General features: G+C 38.1%; 1 protein-coding gene across 1 annotated transcript in view; it reads left to right on the forward strand.

Moving 5' to 3' along the window:
- RPA1 (replication protein A 70) overlaps nucleotides 1-19,396 on the forward strand; it is a 358,941-nt gene that overhangs the window by 300,736 nt on the left and 38,809 nt on the right. The window contains exon 14 of the mRNA XM_090373886.1: nucleotides 10,328-10,441. Coding sequence (XP_090230012.1) covers nucleotides 10,328-10,441 — 114 coding nt within the window. The remainder of the gene's footprint in view (nucleotides 1-10,327; nucleotides 10,442-19,396) is intronic.

Consider the following 19,396-nt stretch of genomic DNA (forward strand, 5'->3'; position numbering starts at 1 on the left):
TTCTGTTCGTTCCTAAAGTCTGTTCGAGTCATCCCGAAAAAAGCATACTGATCATTCTGTGTGATTACACTGCTCAAACAACTTCATATCTGCCCATATTATAACTCCCAGATCCCCTTCTCCTCTACTGTTTTTAATTCAACCCCACCAAGTGTATAATTTATTTTGGGTTTGCTATCCCCATTGCATTTTGCTGCTGCTTTTCTGACTATTCTTTCATCCTGTTTGAGTCATCCAGAAGAAGTGCTGCGTTTAGTGATCTTTAATTATTCTACCGATCTTTACATCGTCTGCAAATCAAGCCTTCTGTCCCATTGTTGATGTTGTTTATGAAAATGAGAAACAATGGTGGTCCAAGAACTGTCCTTGGGAAGATTCCACTTCTAACTTTACAGCAATCTGAAGAATTTCTATTAATCACAACCTTCTGCCCTGCAGCCACCTAGCAATCCATCTTAAAAATTTTCCACTAATTCCATGCTCTAGCTTATACCATAGCCTCTCATGTGGGACTGAGTCAAATGCCTTCTAAATTCCAAATAAACGATGTCAAAATTATTTTCTACATCCAGCTCATGAGTAACTGTCAAAATAACTTACTAAATTAGTTAAACATGATTTTTCTTTAACAAAACCATGTTGCATGCCATTCAGAATGCCCTCTATCTAAATGTCCCTGGATTGCATTCTTAATCATTACATCTAAGATTTTCCCTATCACTGAAGTCAATCTAATAATTATGCTATATTATATAATTTAAACAGAAATCATAATTACATATATGAGAGGGGTTCAAAAAAGATTTGTATTTATCCAGAAGTGGTTATGATAGAAAGATAATTATTTTTTTTTTTTCTTGAAATTTCTATAGCAACCAACTCTCTACCAATTTCAGCGATGCCCTAAAAATTAATCTTAATGGGCCAATACACGCTCTGGCTGCGTCATCCTATGAAATTCCATATTCTGATTATAAATTGTTGTTGAAAAGGCATACTTAGTTCAGTGGATGCAAATCTGGCAAAGTCATACAAATAATAAATTATTACCAATAAAACAGGATCTCAAGCAATAGAAGTCAAACTTTCAAATGAATTTGCATGAAGAAATAATTCTAGCAAGAATATGTATTGGGCACACTCACCTCACAAGTCTGTACCTACTTAGAAAGGATGATCACTAGAATGTCCACACTACTGCTGTCAACTTACTGCAAATCATTTGCTTATAGAATGTTCACTGCATAAAATGGTGCAACACACAACCACCAACTCACTGTACATTAACAGGATTCTCTGACTGTATCACTAATTATCACAAGGTGAAAAATCTAAAATATTAGCATTTTTTAGCATTAGCATTAGTAGAGGCATATGATGCAAGAAAGCAAGCTTATTCAGCATCAGCCAAAAAAAAAAAAAAAAAACACACCACTCCCATTTCACCCCTCCGTTCGCTCGAAATATCTGTCAAGTTGAGCCTTAAATTTGTTTAGGCTATCTACTTCAACAACAAGTGATGGAAGTCGGTTCCACCAACCAAATAACCACCCGCTGGCCAAAGGCAAATTTCCGCACATCTATCTGACATCCGTCCTTCCTCAATTTGAATTTTTGCCCTCTGAGGTGATTATTCTGAGCAAGATGAAGAATCCCATTGGCATTGAGCATGCTCAAACCATTCAAAGCCTTATACACCTCTATCAGATCACCTCGCCGGTGCCTAATCTCCAGACTCTGTAATTTGCAAAACTTAAGCCTTTCTTCGTAAGAGCAACCCTTTGTTCCATTCACTAATCTTGTTGCCCTTCTCTGTACTCGTTCCAGCAGCTCTACATCCTTCTTGAAATGAGGCCTCCAGACCTGTATACAGTACTCAAGATGTGGCCTAACCATTGCCTTATACAAGGGAATAATCACCTCCTTATCCCTGCTAGAAAAATTTCTGTATATCATTGACAAGACACCATGAGCTGCTCTTGCAGCTCGTCTGCACTGCTCAGAGAACTTCATATCTGCCTGCACAATTACCCCCAGGTCCTTTTCATTCTCCACCACTGTCAGTGTAGTACCGCAGAGTTGATATGTTGCTCTGGGGTTACTGTTTTCCATATGTAGTACTTTACATTTGTCAATGTTAAACTTCATTTGCCACCTCTCAGCCCATCTGTTCAACTTTTCCAGATCCTGTTGCGGCAGCATAGCGTCAGTGGTGTCCTTAACAACCCTGCCAACCTTTGTATCATCTGCAAACTTGGACATTAAACTTGATATCCCATCATCAATATCATTCATAAACACCGAAAACAACAATGGACCCAACACTGAACCCTGAGGAACTCCACTAATAACATTAGTCCACGTTGAGCAGTGTCCATTGATTACCACTCTCTGTCTTTTGCCACTCAACCATCCCCCTTATCCATAGCAGCAATTTGTCTCCAATGCCACACTGCTCCAATTTGTGCAGCAGTCTTCCATGTGCAACAGTATCAAAAGCCTTTCTAAGATCCAAATATATAATATCAAAGTTATTCCCTGCATCCAGTTCTTTTGTGACTACATCATAGTATCCAATCAAATTGGTCAGGTAAGACCTGCCCTTAACAAAACCATGCTGCGTCTCAGCTATAACTGAATTCTTGTCTAGATGATCCCGCAGTGCTTCTTTAACCAGTGCCTCCATTAATTTTCCTGGAACAGAAGTTAAACTAACAGGTCTATAATTACTTGTGTCAGCCTTTGATCCTCCTTTGTGAATTGGGGTTACATTTACACACATCTCCAGTCTATGGGTACCTCCCCTGAGTCCAAAGAAGCTCTCATAATTATGGCCAGCGGGTTTTCTTACTTCCTTTGCTGCCTCCTTTAATATAACTGGATAGATCCCATCCACCCCAGGTGCCTTCTTTATGTTTATCCTCAACAATCTCTCCTCCACTTTCCTCTGTTATTACAGAATCATCTATCTCACTGCTAATGTCTACTTTACCTACGTCATTCTCCTTCCTGAATAACTCCTCATGTGTGAATATAGATGCAAAATACTCGTTTAGATTGTTAGCCACCTGAGCAGGATCCTCAACTGTTGAACCATCAATATCCAGTGGACCAATCTGATTCATTGCTTTCCTTCTTGAGTTTAAATAGGTAAAGAACTCTTTTCTGTTTTTCTTTGCATCTTTTGCCAAGGATTTTTCGTAGTCTGCCTTTGCCTGCCTAATCTCCTTTGTGCCTTGGTTACAGACCAACTTATATCTATCATAGGCTTCCATGTCGCCCATCAATTTGTATGTATTCCATGCATTTTTCTTCTCTGCCACATGTCTCATTAGTTCATCTGACAACCATTTAGGCCTAAACCTTGAACAATATTTCTTAGTTGGTATGTAAAGCCTGGTAGCTTCCAAGATTAGTTCCTTGAATGCTTCCCATTTTGAGTTTGCTGTTGGTAACATCATCAGTTGGTCCCACTGTATAGAATTTAAATACTGTCTCAGACCATCATAGTCGCCTTTACGAAAACAAAAACCCTTCCCTTTACCTCTGATGGTAGTTACCTCCTTGAGTAAATCCCACTCCAACACACTGTGATCACTGCCACCTAGTGGTTCATTTATCTGCAGATTCTTAATGCATGAAGAATCACTACTGATAATCAGATCAAGAGTATTGCTCCCTCTTGTTGCCTCACGAACATGCTGATGTAGAAAACAATCATCCAATAAATCCACGAAAGCCTGGCTAGTGTGTGAGTGACCAACCCACAAATTCCAGTCAATATCTGGGAAATTAAAAATCCCCATTATAAGACTCTCTGATTTACTGGCCCACTCCATTTCCCTGTACAATATCTTATTATACTCATCAGAGTCATTAGGCCTATAGCACACTCCTACTCTCAATTTTGATTTCCCTATGCTTATGTCACACCAAACTGACTCGACACTGCCCTATCCATCGATGTCGACTGGCTTCACTTCCTTGGATTTTATGTGTTTCTTAACTAATAGCATAACCCCTCCTCCCCTCCTGTCCTGTCTATCCTTTCTATACACATTGTATTCCCCAAATTCCAGTTCCGCATTCCTTATATCTGTGTGACACCACGTCTCTGATATCCCAACAATATCTGCCTTTGATGTTTTGAGCAATACCTCAAATTCATCAAATTTATTTACCAAACTCCTAGCATTGTTGTACATGCAAGTATGCATGCACCTGTTTCTATTCTTAGCTACCCTAACATAACCCATGTGTTTACTTGTACCGCAATGACTCGCAGCAGTCTCTGAAATATCCTGCATCTTGTTTTTCAGGCTTCTGCGCATTTCAATAGAAGCAGTGCAAGAATCACTTCCACCTCTGCCAGTGGCTACTGTTAATCTTTTAGTCCTTGTATCCCCCCCAAGTTTTCCGACCCACCTAACACTGCCTCGACAGCATCAGCAAAAATTCTTGCACCCTTTCTATTTAAGTGTATCCCATCCCTGTAGAAGCAGTCTCTCCTGTTAACAAGTACAGACCAGGCTGAAAAAAATTCTACCCCTTGAGCCTTGCGCAATCCCTCCAGGGCCGAATTGATCGACAAGGCTCTCATCATATATTCCCTCCTATCGTGTCTGGGCAGTATTGCAGACACTTTCAAATTCAATCCTAATTCATGGCTTTTTTTCAACAGTGACCTGTACTTGCTAAGTAATTCCGCCGGTCTCCTACTCTTAATATCATTAGTGCCAACGTGTACAACTATTATACACGTATATATCAAAGTTATTCCCTGCATCCAGTTCTTTTGTGACTACATCATTGTATCCAATCAAATTGGTCAGGCAAGACCTGCCCTTAACAAAACCATGCTGCGTCTGAGCTATAACTGAATTCTTGTCTAGATGATCCTGCAGTGCTTCTTTAACCAGTGCCTCCATTAATTTACCTGGAACAGATGTTAAACTAACAGGTCTATAATTACTTGTGTCAACCTTTGATCCTCCTTTGTGAATTGGGGTTACATTTGCACATCTCCAGTCTATGGGTACCTCCCCTGAGTCCAAAGAAGCTCTCATAATTATGGCTAGGGGTTTGCTTACTTCCTTTGCTGCCTCCTTTAATATAACTGGATAGATCCCATCCACCCCGGGTGCCTTTTTTGTTTATCCTCAACAATCTCTCCTCCACTTTCCTCTCAGTTATTACAAAATCATCCAGCTCACTGCCAATGTTTACTTTACCTACATCATTCTCCTGCTTGAATAACTCCTCATGCGTGAATGTAAATGCAAAATACTTGTTTAGATTGTTAGCCACCTGAGCAGGATCCTCAACTGTTGAACCATCAATATCCTCAACTGTTGAACCATCAATATTGACGGACCTTTTGCCTTCCTGAAAGTAGCAGACCACTTCAGCTGCACAAATACCTCATAACCATGAAATTTCGGTACGAGTTACATTACAGTTAGGTGCAATATGCCCAATGTTGCCATTGTGCCAAAAACACTCCACTCAAACAGCAGAAACAACAAGCTGCCTCCATCAAAATTACTGGGTATATGACATCAACTCCAGGAGCCTTACTTGCCTTTGGGCTTAAGTTTTTCCTAATAAACAATCTGTAATTTCAAAATCTATAGTTTCATATGGCTTAGCCTGACTTGCATAGCCTCTCCTCAGCATGAAAGGTCTTTTGTTAGTAAAGACCAAGGTGAAATTCCTATTCAATTCATTAGCAACATCAGCTTGGTTACCTGACTCTCCTACACCCTCTACACAAGAGTCCAATCTGATTAGTTTTCTTCTTCATCTTCTTCTTTGTGGTCACATATGTGGAAAATACCTTATTCTCTTTCTCCTCATTATCCTCATTCTCTGCTTTCTTAACTAGCACTTTTCATACTCAGCCTTGGCCTCTCTAACATTATCCATGGTACATATAGTTCAACTTGTAGCTGTTATAGATTTTAGTATCTCTTTCTGCTCTGTTAAAATGGTCATCTCCCTCCATATTCATCCGTCTCAGCATCCTGCTTGTGCTATCTTTTCTTAATGGTATATATGTGTTCATGGCTTCTGTGATTATTGCTTTAAAGGTATTCCATGATTTTAATGTATTTGCCTTCTCTCTGCAATCCACCCAATTAATAGATGCTATATTCTCTTAAACTATCATCTCTTTTCTGAAATTAAAACCTGCACCTCTACATTTAATTACTATAACATCTTCCTTCACCTTCCAACTAACATAAAGACCAAGGTGAAATTCCAATTCAATTCATTAGCAACATCAGCTTGGTTACCTGACTCTCCTACACCCTCTACACAAGAGTGTTGATGGTTCCTGTACTTTAAGTCCTGTGATCATCTGATTCATGAGTAATGATGAGATCAAGAATTTTCATTACTTAAATATGTTCTCTAACATACCGGTACAAATAATGAACTTCTATTTTATTTTAAAAATTTGTTCTCCACGGTGAGGCCCTCCCCACTTATTTCAGTCAATTAGGGGCAGATTGAAGTCCCCCATAATAAAACATTAGCATTAGTGCCCCATAATAAAGTCCCCCATAATAAAACATTAGCATAACTGCACATGATGCAAGAAAGCAAGCTTATATAGCATCAGCTAAAAAAAAAAAAAAAAAAATCTAATTTGACCCAACCACTCGCTCCAAATGTTTCTCTAGTTCTGCCTTAAATCTAGTTAAGCTATCAACTCCTACAACAAGAGATAGATGTTTTTTCCAGCAACCAACCAAATGTTGGCTAAAGGCAAACTTCCGTACATCTCTCCTACAACTGGCTTTCCTCAGTTTGAATTGATGCCCTCTGAGGCAATTATTCTGAGCAAGAGGAAGAATCCCATCAGTATTGAGCATGCTCAAGCTATTCAAGGCTTTATACAACTTAATCAGATCACCTTGCAGGTGACTAGTCTTAAGACACTGTAATTTGCAAAACTTAAGCCTTTCTTCATAAGAGCATCCCCTTTGTTCCATTCACTAATCTTGTTGCCCTTCTCTACACTCGCTCCAGCAGATCTACATCCTTCCTAAAATGAGGCTTCCAGACCTGTATATAGTACTCAAAATGTGGCCCGACCATTGCCTTATACAAGGGAATAATCACCTCCTTATCCCTGCTAGAAAAATTCCTGTATATCATTGACAATACACCATTAGCTACTCTTGCAGCCTGTCTGCACTGCTCAGAAAACTTCATATCTGCCTACACCATTACCCCCAGGTCCTTTTCATTCTCTACCACTGCCTGTGTAGTACTACAGAGTTGATATGTTGCTCTGGGGTTACTGTTTCCCATATGTAGTACTTTACTTTTGTTAATGTTAAACTTCATTTGCCACCTCTCAGCCCATCTACTCAACTTTTCTAGATCCTGTTGCAGCAGCGTACTGTCATTAACAACCCTGCCAACCTTTGTATTGTCTGCAAACTTGGACATTAAGCCTGATATATCATCATCGATATCATTTATAAATACAGAAAACAACAGTGGACCCAACACAACCCTGAGGGACTCCACTAATAACAGTCCAAGAAGAGCAGTGTCCATTGATTACCACTCTCTGTCTTCTCCCACTCAACCATCCCTTTATCCATAGCAGCAATTTGCCTCTAATGCCACACTGTTCCAATTTGTGCAGCAGTCTTCCATGTGCAACAGTATCAAAAGCCTTTCTTAGATCCAAATATACGATATCAGAGATATTCCCTGCATCCAGTTCCTTTGTGACCACATCATAGTATCCAATCAGATTGGTCAGACAAGATGTCCTATTAACAAAACCATGCTGTGTTCGAGCTATAACTAAAGCCTTGTCTAGATGATCCTGCAGTGCTTCTTTAACCAGTGCCTCCATTAATTTCCCTGGAACAGAAGTTAAACTAACACATCTATAATTACTTGTGTTGCCCTTTAATCCTTCTTTGTGAATTGTGGTCACATTTGCACATCTCCAGTCCATAGGTACCTCCCCTGAGTCCAAGGAAGCTCTCATAATTATGGCTAAGGGTTTGCTTACTTTCTTTGCCACCGCCTTTAATATAACTGGATAGATCCCATCCACTCCAGATGCCTTTCTTATGTTTATCTTCAGTTTCCCCTCTGCTTTGCTCTCAGTTATTATAAAGTCATCTAGCTCACTGCCAGAGTTTAATTCACCTCTGGCATTCCCCTCCCTGAATAACTCCTCATGTGTGAATGTAGATGCAAAATACTCATTTAGTTTTTTAGCTACCTGAGCAGGATCATCAACAGTTGAACCATCGATATCCAGTGGACTATTCATCCCTTTCGTTCTAGAGTTTACATGGGTAAAGAACTCTTTGCATCCTTTGCCAAAGATTTTTCGTAATCTGTTTTTACCTGCCTAACTTCCTTTGTGACTTTATTACAGACCAGCTTATATCTATCATCGGCTTCTATTTCACCCTTTAATTTATATGTATCTCATGCATTTTTCTTCTCTGTTATATGTCTTATTAGTTCATCTGACATCCATTTAGGCCTGAACTCTGAACAATATTTCTTAGTTGGTATGAAAAGCATAGTAGCTTCCAAGATAAATTCTTTGAATGCTTCCCATTTTGAATTTGCCATTGGTAACATCATCAGTTGGTCCCACTGTATAGAATTTAAATACTGTCTCAGACCTCCTTAGTTGCCTTTATGAAAGCAAAAACCCTTCTTTTTACTCGTGATGGTTGTTACTTCTTTGAATAAATCCCACTTCAGCACACTGTGATCACTGCCACATCGTGGTTCCTTTATCTGCAGATTCTTAATGCATGAAGAATCACTACTGATAATCAGGTTAAGTATATTACTCACTCTAGTTGCCTTCTAAACATGCTGCTGTAGAAAACAATCATCCAATAAATCCACAAAAATTTGTGTGTGAGTGACCAACACACAAATTCCAGTCAATATCTGGGAAATTAAAATCCCCCCGTTATAAGACTCTGATTTACTGGCCCACTCTATTTCCCTGTACATTTGTTTATTATTATTCTCATCACAGTCATTAGGCCTATAACATATTCATACTCTCAATTTTGATTTCCCAAGGCTTACGTTCCACCAAACTGACTCAACACTGCACTGTCCGGTGTAGAGTCAGTTTTGTGTGACATAAGCCCTCGGAAATCCAAGTGAGGCAAGTTACGAACGGTAAATCTACGGACACTAAGTATTAATTAACTTTCAAAGTTTCACTATCTAAATTAAAAATAAACCAAGGAACTTGGCTAGGTCTTTAAGCTTCTTATGGAAAATAATTTAATATAACAATTAAATCAATAAAACTGCTAAATATAATTACAAACTTAGCATTCGCCAGCTAGAGCTGCAAAAACTTGTGGATTGGATACCCTTACCGATAATAAGTAATGCTTCATTCACACTCACATTTGCTTTCGTATTCCATGGTAGGATGAGTCTCTGCATGTAGAAACTTATCATACTCTTCACAATTTTCTGGTTTATAGATTACTTACACAGATTCTATGCTGGCAGACTAACTTCTGACTCAGTAAAATTTCTTTACATGGTCAGACTGCTTTTGAGCAGTCTGGGAATGGTAGGTTCATGCTTTTTTATATACCACTATGGTATATAAAATGTATCTAAATACATTTTATATACCATAATGAAACTCATCATCACCAATTTCCCAGGTGGCACCATGTTTCTGTTAGTCCTATTATGTCTGTCATTTAGTTGTTCTAGCCAGAAGTTTGAATTTACCAATTTTATTGACATTTGCCCATGTCTTTTTTTTTTTTTTTTTTTTCATCATCCTTGCCTTTGATAACAACACATTTGAAAAGTTTTAGTGAGACTTCACGGAAAGTTTTTTAAATTATTATTCGATTTTTAGGGGTCAGGGGGTACTCTTATTGTACCAACTAGTCTGCCTAGTTGGTAGCTCAATAAGAGTGGTTCCTTTTAATTATTCAGGATATTTGACATCTTATAACTTAATAGTGGTGAGTATTTTTACATGTATAACACTAATAGTGATTCTAAGTTTGAAGAGAAAAGTACCATTGGATAAATCAAAGGTAAATTTCCTTTTGTTAATGGGAAGAGTTTACTCCTTGTGAATTGGTTTCACACTACTCGTACAGAAATTGTTAATGGAACATAATTAGCATTGTCTAGTTTATACAGACCACCCAAGTTTTGGACATTTGGTTAAGACTTTTTACGCATTAGCAATCTAGACACTGATTGAAAACTAAGATTTCTTTCCATTAAATTTGACAATTTTCAATTATCTAATTATCTAATGTAAATTATTTTGTAGGCTTGTCCTTCTGAAGATTGTTTTAAGAAAGTTGTAGATATGAATACAGGCATGTATCGCTGTGAAAAATGTAATCGTGAGTTTGACAACTTTAAATGGAGACTTTTATTATCAGTAAGTTGAGTTTTAAATTTCATCATTTTAATAATATATTTTTGTGTATATAATGTATTTCTGTAACAAATTCGAGTGACTATATGCTTCCTTTGGGCATTTTTTTAATACATTCTAATTTCTCATGAGTTCATAACTTTTTTTTTAATTCTGATGGGACAGAATTTTTAAATTGTAAACATGTTATCTACATTTATTGATAACTTTAGAAATGTGTAAACAATTAAATGCTTAAAAATATGTACAATAATTTAAAAAGTTTACAATAATATAGTGGGACCTTGACTTATGATGGCAACGACATCCGATATACCTTCCATACAATCTTTTATTTTAAGGACCAATGATATTTACAGGTACCAATGGCTTTCCGATTTAGTGGGAAATATATTGTGAAAAAGGACAGGGATAGGTGGAACAGGGCCAGGGTATGTCTGCCAGGGGCAAAGGTTGATGACGTTGTAGAGCAGATATCATCTTTTAAGGGCACAAAAGGTGATATATTATGTGTTGTACATGTTGGCACTAATGATATTAAGAGTAGGAGAACAGTAGAATTACTTAACAAGTAAAGGTCAATGTTGAAAAAAAGCCATAAGTTAGGGTTGAATTTGAAAGTGTCTGCAATTCTGCCCAGACATGATAGGAGAAAGTATATGACGAGAGGCTTGCCAATCAGTTCAGTCCTGGAGAGATTATGCAAGGCTAATGGAGTAAAAAATTTTTCAGCGTGGTCTGTGCTTGTTAACAGGAGATACTGCTTCTACAGGGATGGGATACACTTAAAAACACTTACTCTGATCTGATAATCAGCAATGATCCTTCATGCATTAAGAATTGGCACATAAAGGAACTACTAGGTGGCAGTAATCACAATGTGCCTATGTGGGATTTACTCAGAGTGGTAACTATCATCAGGGGTAAAGATAAGACCTTGTCTTATCTTTGTCTCAGCCTTTGGTCTGAGACAGTTTTTAAATTCAAATGTACAGGGAAATAGAGTGGACCAGTAAATCAGAGAGCCTTTATAACGGGGGATTTTAATTTCCCAGATATTGACAGTTTTTAAATTCTATACAGAGGGACAAACTGATGATGTTACCAATAGCAAATTCTAAATGGGAAGCATTCAAAGAATTAATCTTGGAAGCTACTAGGCTTTTCATACCAACTAAGAAATATTGTTCAAGGTTTAGGACTAAATGGATGTCACATGAACTAATAAGACGTGGCAAAGAAGAAAAATGCATGGGATATTTATAAATTAACAGGTGACACAAAAGCCTATGGTAGATATAAGCTGGTCTGTAATCAAATCACAAACTATGTTAAGTAGGCAAAGGCAGATTATGAAAAATATTTTTCAAATGATGGAAAGAAAAACACTAAAGACTTCTTTACTTATGTAAACTCTAGAAGGAAGGGGGATAAATCAGATTGGTCCACTTTATCTATCGATGGTTTAACTGTTGATAACCTGCTCAGGTAGCTAGCAAACTGAATGAGTACTTGGCATCTACTAGGAGTAGATGCAAATTACTCATTCACTAGGAGTTATTCAGGGAAGGGAAGGGAATGCCAGAGGTGCATTAAGCTCTGGCAGCAAAGAAAGTAAGCAAATCCATAGCCATAATTATGAGATTTGCTGTACATAAAAGACTGCTGTACAAATTGATGCATTAAGGGTAAGTTACTGCTGTGAATAATGGGATAGTTGAGTGGGAGAAGACAGAGGCCCCACGGGGTTCAGTTTTGGGTCCATTGTTGTTTTCTGTATATATTAATGATACTGATTAAGGTTTATCAGTGTTAATGTCTAATTTTTTGCAGACAATACAAAGATAGATTGCCAGGGTTGTTAATGACAGTACGCTACTGCAACAGGATCTAGAAAAGTTGAGCGGATGGGCGGAGAAGTGGAACCCGAAGTTTAACATTGACAAATGTAAAGTACTGCATATGGGTAGCAGTAACCGCAGTGTAATGTATGAGCTGTGTGGTTCACTCAGCTCATAAAAGAAAGAAAAAGGTCTGGGGATAATTGTGCAGTTAGATGTGAAGTTTTCTGAATGGTGTAGAAGGTTTGCAAGAGTAGCTCATGGTGTCATGTCAATGATATACAGGAATTTTTCTAGCAGGGATAAGGAGGTGATTATTCCCTTGTATAAGGCAATGGTCAGGCCACACCTTGAGTACTGTATACAGGTCTGTAGGCCTCATTTGGAGCTGCTGGAACGAGTACAGAGAAGGGCAACAAGGTTAGTGAATGGAACAAAGGGTTGCTCTTACGAAGAAAGGCTCAAGTTTTGCAAATTACAGTGTCTGGAGACTAGGCAACGGCGAGGTGATCTGATAGAGGTGTATAAAGCCTTGAATGGTTTGAGCATGCTCAATGCTGATGAGATTCTTCTTCTTGCTCAGAATAATCACCTGAGAGGGCATAAATTCAAATTGAGGAAAGACGGGTGTAGGATAGATGTGCGGAAATTTGCCTTTAGCCAGCGGGTAGTTGGTTGGTGGAACAGACTTCCATCCCTTGTTGTGGAGGTTGATGGCCTAAATAAATTAAGGCTCAGCTGGACAGGTATTTCGAACAAACGGAGGGGTGAAGTGGAAAGGGGTTTTTTTTTTTTTTTCCGCTGATAATCTTTAAGCTTGCTTTCTTGTATCATATGCCTCTACTAATGCTAATGTTAGCCCAGGATAATGGCTAGTCCTATTGTTTGACAAATGTCATTCTGTAAACATTGAGGTGGTGATCGTTGTTTCTTGAGTTTTAGGTTTCATAGCTGAAACTTCTGAAGTTTCAGCTGTGGAACATGAAACAGACACATCAGAACTGCTAGTATGTTTTCCACCACAGTGGTTACTCAACTCAGTAATTGGAGTAATTGGCATGATTCACGTAGCTATATATATATGTTATGTGTTGTTTAAATCCCATTTTTGATAGGAATTTAATCAAAAATGTTTTTCTGTTTTTAAATAGTTTGTTTACAAAGTTTGTTACAAAGGTTCTCTTATTTTTAGCTGTAGAGAAAAATAAGAAAAAAGGTTCCTGCATTTTTGTTCCATGCAACTTTGAAACGCGCGCACGCGCGTGTGTGTAAATTATATTAGAATTAAGTGTATTATGTAAACATTCAGTGTTTAGAGACTACCATGCATACCTTGTGCAGTGCAGTAAAAATGAAATATTTCATACGTTACGGCTTGTTTCCTTTGGATACAGGAAACTTTTGGAATTCAGAGATACAACAGTTCTCTCCACACATTCATGGAAGTCATCTTCTGTAAACTCTTTTAACATTTTGATTGTTTTTTCTGAATGTCTTCAGTGGATCAAAAATGGGTTTTGTTAAGTACACTTTTCAGTTTAGTGTAGAGAAAAAAGTTACAATAGAGTAGATCTGGAAAGTAGGGTGCATTGTTCACGCATGGCGATATGTTTTTTGACCAGAAACTGACAAATTCAGCTATAATAATTTCTTTAATATCAAAGAAATCAAGATGCATAGTTTACATTTTGGATTTTGACAATGTTATGGTCAATTATATACTATATATAATAATAATAAATGGCACTAATTATACCACATGAAATTATTAACAAAATAGGTTTTATTAAACTCATATGTAATACAAGCTCAATTTCTGCAATCAGAAACTTAAACTGTAACCAAGATAAAACAGTAACCATGAAAACTGTATCCGCCTTTATACAAAATAACTAGATGATAGTGTTGCGAAGCTATTCCAGTGAATAAGGAACATCCTGAGGGGGCACAGTAGGTAAGAACTGTGCTGGTTCTAGGCTATAGTTGTGAATTAGGAGGTTCGTTCGGTGTCATATTCCTGGCTGAATCTCTCTCTAAATCGGGAGATTGGACTAGGAGAATGACACTGAATCTGAAAATCTTACATATATTCTTGTTTATGCTCTGGCATGACCACCAGTTCAGTGGAGTTTACAATATAAATCAATCAATATAAATGTTAATTGTATTTAGCAGTCACGGGCTTGAGCCCCAGTCCACTCAAAGAGCGTGTGTACTGTACTCATGCTCCTGATCACTCGGCTACATCAGGCCTAAATTCAGCTACACTGGGTATTCCAAGAAAGGTGATCACTCTCCAGGCCTAACTGCTTAACTTCTTAGCCCATTGCTTAACTTTTCTAGATCCTGTTTCAGTAGCATACTGTCATTAACAACCCTGCCAACCTTTGTATCATCTGCAAACTTGGACATTAAGCCTGATATACCTTCATCGATATCATTGATAAATATGCAAAACAGCAATGGTGGACTCCACTAATAACATTAGTCCACGTAGCGCAGTGTCCATTTATTACCACTCTGTGTTTTCCCACTCAACCATCCTTTTATCCATTGTAGCAACTTGTCCTTAATGCTATACTGCCCCAATTTGTACAGTAGTCTTCCATGTGCAACAGTATCAAAAGCTTTCCTGAAATCCAAGTACAGCAGCAGACTCTCAATTTACCAGGATTGGTTTAACCAGGAAGCAGATTAACTGGGACGATTCAAGACTCCAAATAAAAAAAAAAATAATAAAAAAACAAGTAAAATTTGTAAATAAGCGATAAGAAGCAGCATTATAAGTCATCAGTGGGAGATTACTGCACCTATTATCGTGCATCCCCCGCTGTCTGAAACCTGCCACTGAAAAAAAAAAAAAAAAAAAAAAGAACAATGTTTAGTTTGTTTTAGTGCGTTACGTCAATTGTTGCATTACGTTGCACCGCTCAGAGGCGCCTCCGTAGCCAGGTGGGAAGGAGCAGCAGTGCGTAGCACACGCTTCTTGATGAGACTGGGGTTCGAGCCCATCACCGCCAGATGCAGAAAGGTCAGGGAATGACCACTGCATATCCCGGAGCAATATGGCCTTAGTTGGTAATGCTCCTAAAAACCAAAATAACAGAGAGAGAGAGAGAGTAACAGCACCACTCAGAAAGACAAATTTTGTTTCGCTATTTATGTCAAGGATGTTGGAATTTTTTTTATAGGAAATATTTTTTTTTTTTTTAGAAATCACAAAAATGATGGGTAAATGCAAAAGAGTTGTGCTTTCAGTTAAACAAAAACTTGAAATTATTCAAAAGTTTTAAAACAGTGCATCTGTTAAATCTTAAATGAACCATTATAATGTTGGTGACCAAACCATACTCAACGTCGTAAAAAATAAAGGGAGGCATCGTATTGGACACGCGAGTAGTGCGTGGTAAGTTTTTTATCTATCGCCACATTTTTTGTCGGTTGCTGAACATTTTTCGATACGGTAAGTCCCCGAGCTTTCCTGAAATCCAAGTACAGCAGACTCTCAATTTACCGGGATTGGTAAATTTTTTTTCACTTATTTTTTTTTTAAGGATTGTAAAATTTAAAACAAAAAAAATAATAATAATAAACAATCAATAATGATCACGGTACACACAAATTGCACAAGTGATATACGGAGTAATAAGGGAAAAAACAGAAAAGAAGAGAAGATTCTTAAAATTTATGTCATTTGAAGATTTCAGTGAAGGGGAACACATTTCACTGAATAACGTAATAACATAAAATAATAACGTAAAAACCCACAGAATTCCAGTTATCAGCATTATCACAAATGCAATGAGATTAGTTTACTACCTGTTTATAATGGATTGTGCTAATAGAAAAGCCCAATAAACCAGAAAGTGCAAATTGTTTTTATGGTAGTGACCTCCAGAAATGTGCTTTAGTAAAATATAAGCTTGTGGGGTGATAATACTGAGTTTTCCTTTTAAACCTGTAAAGTTCTTTTCAAAAAATTTCATTTTGACTGGTGCCCACTAAGAGAATAAGTGACAACGTTACTAGTAAATCTACCAAGAAAAGGAAAGCGATCAGTTTGGATCAGAAAATAAATATATCAAACATTAAACCCAGACTGGAAGTCAAACCCAGTCAAACAGCATGGGTTTGACTTCCCCTTATCAAACCCATGCTGTGTCTCAACTATTACCGCATGCTTGTGTGGGTGATCCTGCATCACTTCTTTAATCAGTGACTCCATTATTTTTCCTGAAACAGAAGTTAAACTAATAGATCTATAATCATTTGTGTCACCCTTTGAACCCGCTTTGTGAATTGGGGAGACATTTGCACCTCTCCAATCCATGAGGACCTCTCCTGAAATTAAGAATGTCCTCGTAATTATAGCTAAGGGTTTGCTATCCCTCACTGCCTCCTTCAATATAACTGGATAGATTCTATCTGCCTGCCTCGGGTGCCTTTTTTATTTTTAACTTCAATTTCTCCTCCACTTTGCTCTTGTTATTACAAAATCATTTAGCTTCCTGTTAGAGTTTAGTAAACTTCTGTCCTCCCCTTCCAGATTTCCTTATGTATGAATGTAGATGCAATCAGCAGTCAAACCACCAACATTATGTGGACCAATCTGATTCATCCCTTTCCTTCTAGAGTTTACATAAGTAAGGAAGTCTTTGTTGATTTTCTCTGCATCCTTTACCGAGAATTTCGATTAATCAGGCTTCGCTTGCCTAACCTCCTTTGTGACTTGATTACAGACTAGCTTATATCTGCCATAAATTTCTGTTGTTTGTTTGTTATTTGGTTTTTAGGAGCATTAGCAACTAAGGCCATATTTCTCCGGCGATATGCGGTGGTCATTCCCTGACCTTTCCACATCCTCCGTATTTAGTGGTCATGGGCTCGAACTCCAGTCTAATCAAGAAGCGCATGCTATGCACTGCTGCTCCTGCCCACCTGGCTACGGAGGTGCCATAGGCTTCTATATCACCTGATAATTTATACGTACCCCACTCATTTTTCTTCTCTGCCCCTAGTCCCATTTATGACTGAATCTTGAACAGTATATCTCAGTGGCATTATTTCCTTGTTGGCTTCCCATTTAGATTTTGCTGTTTTTAAGGTCATCACTTGATCCCAATGTATAGAATTTAAAAACTGTCTTGAGAACACTGTGGTCACCTTAACGAAAACAAAAACCCTTCCCTTTACCATTGATGGTAGTTACATCTTTGAGTAAATTCCACATCAGTACTCGGATCACTGTCACCTATTGGTTCCTTTATATGCAAATTCTTAATGCGTGAATAATCACTGCTGATAATCATATCAAGAGTATTACTCCTGGTTGTCCCTTGAACATGTTGATGTAGAAAACAGTCATCCAATAAATCCACAAAAATCTTTCGAACGTGCGAGTGACCAATCCACAAGTTATATTCAATATCTGGAAAGTTAAAATCTGTCATTACGAGACATGGGGATTTACTGACTAACTCTATTTCTCTGCATAATTGTTTGTTGTACTCACCGAAGTCATTAGGCCTATAGCACACTCCTACTCTCATTTTCCCTTTCCCAGTGTTTGTGTCACACCAAAACTGACTTAAAATTGTACTGTCCACCCATATCAGTTGGCTGCACTTCCTTATATTTTATGTGTTTCTTAACTAATAGCATTCCTCCTCCTTCTTTATGTTGTCTATCCTTTCTATACACATTGTACTCCCCAAATTCAAATTCTGCATTCCTGATATCTGTGTGACACCACATCCCTGATATCCCAAGAATATCTGCCTTTGATGTTTTGACCAACACCTCAAATTCATGAAATTTAGTTACCAAACTTCTAAGACTGGTGACACACAAGTATACATCCACCTGTTCTTACTCTTACCCTAATACAGCCCATGTATTTACTTGTTCCATGATGACTCCTAGCAGCTCTTGAAATCCCAGCAACTTGCTCTCTAAGCTGCTGCTCACTGCAATAGAAGCAGTGCAAGAATCAGTTTGACCTTTGCCTCCGGCTACTGTTAAACTTTTAGTCTGTGATTCCCCCCTAAGCTAGCAGATTTCCGACCCACTTAACACTGCTTCGATCACATCAGCAAATATTCTTGCATCCTTTCTATTTATGTGCATTCCATCCCTGTAGAAGCAGTCTGTCCTGTTAAGAAGCACAAACCACACTGAAAAAAATTCTACCCCCAGAGCATTGCACATTCTCTCCAGGGCCGAATTCATTGACAAGGCTCTTATTGTATACTCCCTCCGATTGTGTCTGGGTAGAATTGCAGACACTTTCAAATTTAACACTAACTTGCGAATTTTTTTCAAAATTGACCTGTACTTGTTTATTAAGTCTGCAGATATTTTACTCTTAAGGTCATTAGTGTCAACATGTACAACAATATCACCTTTTGTGCCCTTAAAGATGATATCTGCCCTCCAACATTAGCATTAGCAGAGGCATTTGATGCAAGAAAGCAAGATTATGCAGCTTCAGCCAAAAAATAAAAAATAAATAAAAAATAACCACTTCACCCCTCTGTTCATTCGAAATACCTGTCCAGCTGAGCCGTAAACTTATTTAGGCTATCAACTTCCACGACAAGGGATGGAAGTCTATTCCACCAACCAGCCACCCCCTGGCTAAAGGCAAATTTCCTCACGTCTATCCTATATCTGTCTTTCCACAATTTGAATTTATGCCCTCTCAGGTGATTATTCTGAGCAAGAGGAACAATCCCATCAGCATTGAGCATGCTCAAACCATTCAAGGCTTTTTTTATACACCTCTAACAGATCACCTCGCCGGTGCCTAGTCTCCAGACACTGTAATTTGCAAAACTTAAGCCTTTCTTCGTAAGAGCACCCCTTTGTTCCATTAACTAATCTTGTTGCCCTTCTCTGTACTCATTCCAGCAGCTCTACATCCTTCTTGAAATCAGGCCTCCAGATCTGTATACAGAACTCTAGGTTGGGCCTGACCATTGCCTTATACAAGGGAATAATCACCTCCTTATCCCTGCTAGAAAAATTCCTATATATCATCAACAATACACCATGAGCTACTCTTGCAGCCCATCTGCCCTGCTCAGAAAACTTCATATCTGCCTGCACAACCACCCCC

The sequence above is a fragment of the Mastigoproctus giganteus genome, chromosome 5, assembly GCF_048544385.1.
Source record: "Mastigoproctus giganteus isolate SK-2022 chromosome 5, ASM4854438v1, whole genome shotgun sequence".
Taxonomy (NCBI): Eukaryota; Metazoa; Arthropoda; class Arachnida; order Uropygi; family Thelyphonidae; genus Mastigoproctus; species Mastigoproctus giganteus.